General features: G+C 50.7%; 6 protein-coding genes across 6 annotated transcripts in view; 3 read left to right on the plus strand and 3 right to left on the minus strand.

The window, feature by feature from the left end:
• The window catches only part of LOC125947951 (leucine-rich repeat protein 1), a 1,549-nt gene extending 505 nt beyond the window's left edge, over positions 1-1,044 (minus strand). The window contains exon 1 of the mRNA XM_049673561.1: positions 1-1,044. This exon is cut by the window's left edge and continues 505 nt beyond it. Within this exon, the coding sequence (XP_049529518.1) occupies positions 1-982 (982 nt within the window). The 5' untranslated portion in view covers positions 983-1,044.
• Positions 1-5,000, plus strand: part of LOC125947888 (uncharacterized) — a 329,870-nt gene that overhangs the window by 294,660 nt on the left and 30,210 nt on the right. The window lies entirely within an intron of this gene.
• LOC125947990 (protein ARV1) lies at positions 1,044-2,037 on the plus strand. Its single transcript, XM_049673609.1, has 3 exons — positions 1,044-1,204; positions 1,266-1,385; positions 1,457-2,037. Exons 1-3 carry the CDS (start codon positions 1,052-1,054, stop codon positions 1,988-1,990), a joined length of 807 nt encoding a protein of 268 aa, XP_049529566.1. The 5' UTR covers positions 1,044-1,051; the 3' UTR covers positions 1,991-2,037.
• LOC125947955 (probable proline--tRNA ligase, mitochondrial) lies at positions 1,893-3,624 on the minus strand. Its single transcript, XM_049673565.1, has 3 exons — positions 3,470-3,624; positions 3,138-3,395; positions 1,893-3,064 (listed from the first exon to the last, which is right to left on the minus strand). Exons 1-3 carry the CDS (start codon positions 3,593-3,595, stop codon positions 2,018-2,020), a joined length of 1,431 nt encoding a protein of 476 aa, XP_049529522.1. The 5' UTR covers positions 3,596-3,624; the 3' UTR covers positions 1,893-2,017.
• LOC125948021 (V-type proton ATPase subunit e 2-like) lies at positions 3,727-4,716 on the minus strand. The gene is made up of 3 exons (XM_049673649.1): positions 4,490-4,716; positions 4,358-4,405; positions 3,727-4,272 (listed from the first exon to the last, which is right to left on the minus strand). Exons 1-3 carry the CDS (start codon positions 4,585-4,587, stop codon positions 4,140-4,142), a joined length of 279 nt encoding a protein of 92 aa, XP_049529606.1. The 5' UTR covers positions 4,588-4,716; the 3' UTR covers positions 3,727-4,139.
• LOC125948009 (ADP-ribosylation factor 2) overlaps positions 4,995-5,000 on the plus strand; it is a 1,616-nt gene continuing 1,610 nt past the window's right edge. Inside the window, exon 1 of the mRNA XM_049673637.1 lies at positions 4,995-5,000. This exon is cut by the window's right edge and continues 296 nt beyond it. The gene's annotated coding sequence lies outside the window, so the exon portion shown is untranslated.

Here is a 5,000-nt window from a genome sequence, read left to right on the forward strand (position 1 = left end):
GGGCGTAGATGAGGTTGATCGGTAGGAACGAGAGTCCGTTGCTGGAGATGTTGAGCGTTTGTAGGGAGGTTTGTATGTTCGGTTCCAGTAGCCACTGCCAACCGTCCGCACTGTCCTGCAGGTTATTGTTGGAAAGATCGAGATCGGTGAGACGCAGTTGGCCAAACTTTCGGGGCAGCTGCTGCAGGCAGTTGTTGGACAGATTAAGCGATCGAAGCTGTGGTAACAGCATTATCTGGGTGTCGAGCCGGCAGAGTTTTATGTCCGATATCTGTAGTGACACGAGCAGCCGGGAGAAGCCCTTCGATGGGTAGTCCTTGCGGTGCTTTATCACACACCGCGTACTGAGGACATTGGTGGACCCTAGCATGGAGGCCTTCTTGCTATCCACCGTCAGGCAAGGCAAACGGAGCGCTACCGGCTGAACAAACGTCGCCGTCGTGGAGAGCATTTTGCCATCGCCATCGTTACCAGGGCGGCCACCAGTAAGTACGAGTTTAAGCACCTTTAGAAATGCGGTCAACTGGATCTTGTCGCTTTTGATCTGCACATCATGCTCAGGCACGCGGAAGGAAATCGTGGCCTTACCCTCCTCTAGGAAGCGGGTGAATATTTTGTCAATGTTGCCTAGCACTGCATACTTGGTGCCGGTTTTGTTGCTGGTCGTTATGAGCATGATTTTTGTTTCGTCCGCCTTCCTTTCTGAGCCCTTGCCGATCGCCAGTATCGTCTTGAGGAACACTCGTTTGCCCCCACTCACAGCCCGGTTGATGGTACATGTTTCGCAAATTAATTTCATCTTTCTTCTATGTACCGTGCATTTATAAAACACTTTTTTCACGACCCCAGAACCAGTAACCGAAAACCATCCAAAAGCGCGCCAACTGCGATATGACGACCAAACGACTTCATCGAAAGTGGGGTGGTGGGCGAATGTAAACAATCGATGAACAGCTCCACACGCACTCGCCGTCGCCTGCATTGGCTTATCTTTGGGGAGACACAGGAAATTCTGATATCTGCAATCCGTTCTAGGTGATCCGCGCAGACGATGACTTTAGGATTACCGCGTCCCCTGCAGGGCTACTTCGAGCTATTGCGACACCGGCCCGGCGAGCAAAAGTATGTGTGCATTACCTGTGGCCGGCCCGTTGCTGGCCTGTACCGGCGGATAAGCTCCACAGTATTAAAAATTATAGACTGCGTAAGTACGGGAGAGATCGTTAAGTGGGCCGGATCTTCAATTGGCACGTACCACTTCGCAGGAAAAATGTAACAATCCCGCTGATAAGTACATCGAGTTTGAGGTGCTCATTATTCTGATCGATCTGATGCTACTCTCTAAGCCAGCCTACAGGCACATCTTGTACAATTCGGACTGTAAGGTATGTTAACGAGCGGAGGCTCAGCAGTCCTTATCAAAGGTTCATCTTTCCCTCATCAATCTTTCCTCCAGAATCTATGGAAAATCGGTTGTATACTGATACTGCTCGAGGCTTACTGCTTCTGGACGGATGCATTTCGGGGTATCACCAACATTAGCTACCGATCGCACGTGAACGATCCGTTTCTATCGGAGAAAGGTTTCTATCTTTCCGCAATCCACTTCCTAACTGGGTTCATGCTGCTGTATGGGTTTCTGTATCTCTTCAATCGACTGCTTGGCCGTCCCCTCGGTCTGGCGGAACGCCATTCGACGGCGGGCGATGGTAAAAGCTACCCCCGTTTGCTGCTGCACGGCGTCATACTGGCCAGCATTGGCAAGTTTCTCTTCATTCCGATCATCATCTGGCGCGAGAGTTCGACGGAAACGTCCATGGCAATCCACATTGTGCTGGTTTTGCTTTACTTTGTGATATCCCTCGTACAGATACACTCGGTCATCAGTGACTGTTCGCGATCACGCTCTTGCGTGGTCGTACTTTTAGCATTTATTGTAAAAGCATATTTTCTTACGCGAGTCAGTACAGTACTGCAGGAGCTAGTCTAGTCAGGCAGTTCCCCCGGAAATACAAGTTTAATTCTCCAACTGAACCTTCTGAACGTCACTGACGGCTGGTCTGTGGTGTTTGGTTGAAAGAACGTCTCCTATGGCGGCCGCTAGGTCAGTGTAGGAAAGGTCTTGCTCCGTTCCGGCATGTAGATTGTGCAATTCGAAGCGTTCACTGCCGGCTGGATTGGCTGCTTTGGCTCCTATTACTACTATCAACGGATAACCCATTCGTCGCGCATCTAGCACACGTTTACCAATGGTCAACTGATTCCGATCATCGACGATAACGTCTCCCTGGCATCCTGGTACAGCCGTATGTAACAGGTTGTATAACCGATCAACCCACGGGCTCACTAGTGATTCCTCCTTACTGCCAGCTTTCGGGGTCACTATGCACACACGGTACGGGGCAAGTGCGAGCGGCCATCTCAATTCTTTTTCACTCGAGAGCACTTCCAGTGAGGCCGCTATCAAGCGCGTTACTCCGATACCGTAGCAACCCATCTGCAGTGGTGTCGGTTTCCCATTCGGTTGCAGACAACTCGCTCCCAACGGTTTCGTATAGCGGTCCTCCAGTATGAATGCGTGCCCCACCTCGATTCCTCGCTGCCGTTCGAAGGAACTAGTGCTCGCAGTGCTCTCCTTTCCGGCACCACATCGGTCACACAGTGCACATATCTTTTGCAGGTGTTCCGAGTTGGTACGCACACCGCACTGGTCACACTGCAACAGTTCATCCTCTCCGACCTCACTGGGAAAGTGATACTCGTGCGAAAGAGAGCCGCCCATCGTTCCACTATCTCCGGCTACCTTCACGAACGGTACACCGATCTCGCTGAATAACCGACCGTACGCCGCGTTTACCGTTTCGTACGTTTGCCGGCAACGGTGTGGATCGACATCGAACGTGTACAGATCCTTCATGAGGAACTCTTTCGCCCTCATCAGCCCAAACCGGGGCTTCATTTCATCCCGGAATTTGGTCGATATTTGATAGAGCCGCAGGGGAAACTGTCGGTACGAGACCGGTGCAATCGCGGCCATAAGTGCGGTGATCGATTCTTCGTGTGTCTGCGGGAAGAGGAAAGTTTAATTTATCATCACCAAATGCGTCACCACGTGAAGGCACTAGAAAACCACATACCGGGCCTAAAATTTGCATCTTTCCGTGTCGATCTTTCGTTTGTAATAGTTCCGTCGGTGGGTCACTCTCGTTCAAGCGACCACTTTGACGCCAAAGCTCGGCTGGTGTTAACACGGGGAGGGTTATCCTTTGTGCGTCGACCGATTGCATGTGACGATCGATCAGGTCGATCGCTTTCTGGACCGCACGCTGTAGCACTGGCAGCACATGCAAGGTACCGTTTCCTGCCTGGCGCATAAGCCCCTGCTCGAGCATCAGCTGTATCGATCGAACGAGAGAGAGGGTTAATGGTGCTGCGATGCTCTAGTGTGATGTAGTCGGCACATCCTTACCCGTTGGCTTTTAGATGTGGCCTCTCGGTGTTTGATGGTGGCATTTTTCGGTATAATCAGCGCCGGTTGAAACACTTTCGATGCTCTGTTCATCATCCCGCGGCACTGTGGTTTCTGTTTTGACATCGAGAACCGCTGCTGTCAAAGAGCGGGACCAGCAGGAGACGAGGGATTTAAATGCTCGCGAAAACCAAGCAAAACAGGGTGCTACTAAAGCGTTTCTTTCCACGAGCTATTGCAATCCAATAACCACTGTATTCCACCGGTCGGTACGTTGGGCTACTTTATTTTGTATAATACATCATCTAGGATAAACGAATAACAACAGCAGAAAATGAAACGACAAGCATCCGGAATACACATTAAACCCTCTTCCTCCTCCACGGGACAGTGTTGTTTAGTTGGAATTTGGAATTGGGGGTTTTGTGGGGGGGGGGGGGGGGGAACAAAATACTTCAAACCCCACATCATGCCCACCATGAGAGCACATGACCTGGGGAAAATCCATCTGTTTACATAAACATACACACGCCACATCCAGACACACACATATATCCACCCAGGATCAGTGGAGGGCGCCGGTGGCCTGCGGGAACTCGATGACTACATGATGTTTGGGGCGGGTGGAGGAATGTTCTGGCCCCGTACACGTGATCTGCGGCCGGTCGATTTAGTGCTCTGGATGGTAGCCATCCATATCAGGCAGTGGGTTGCCCCACTCGCGAGCCATAATCAGAATCGTGTTCTGGTGCAGTTTCGGTCCGATCAGGGGATTCATCTGGGCCATGTAGCAACACAGCCAGCTGGGGAAAAGAAGGAAACATGGATTTGTGAACCTCTTTCCGGAAGGAAAGTACGAACGAAAGGCTCTGCTCATGCAATACTCACAACAACCAGCAGGTGGCCGCCGTCAGAATAAGCACACACTGGACAATCCTGGCAAAAAGGAGGCACGAAAGGACGAGAGATTAGCGAAATGATGCAGCTGAACGGGCGACCAACAATCTCAAGGATACGTACCCGCGGTTCGGACCCTTGGGCGCTACGATTGGCAGCACAATACCGATAACGCCGAATATGGCCGAGAAAATGATGATTGGCAGGGCGGAGGCACCCATCGTGATGTTCTGGCGTCGGTTTCGGGAAGAATTTAGCACTTGCAGATCACTTTTCGGACCAGCCGCTGGTTTCAATCGATTTTCCTACCTCCGAACAAAGTCGAGTGAGCGAAGAGAAAACATCACATGACAGCCGTGACGTCATGGATACGATGTTTACGTTCTCGTCTCGATGACAGACCAGCGATTAATCGATTAATCGATGTTCAATTTAAATTTCTTTTGTAAAAGAAGCAAGTGTAGCTACCCCGTCAAAACTCGCTAATAACTCCACGTTCATCAGCCGTTTTGAGAAATTCGTGGTTTTCATTTTGAGATCGAGCCTCTGTTGCACCCTTCAGTAATGCAAATTGGCTGTATAACGGTTGGCCATATAACGCCATCACATACACGAATGCACCGCACTGACACAA

The sequence above is a fragment of the Anopheles darlingi genome, chromosome 2 (genome assembly GCF_943734745.1).
Source record: "Anopheles darlingi chromosome 2, idAnoDarlMG_H_01, whole genome shotgun sequence".
Lineage (NCBI taxonomy): Eukaryota > Metazoa > Arthropoda > Insecta > Diptera > Culicidae > Anopheles > Anopheles darlingi.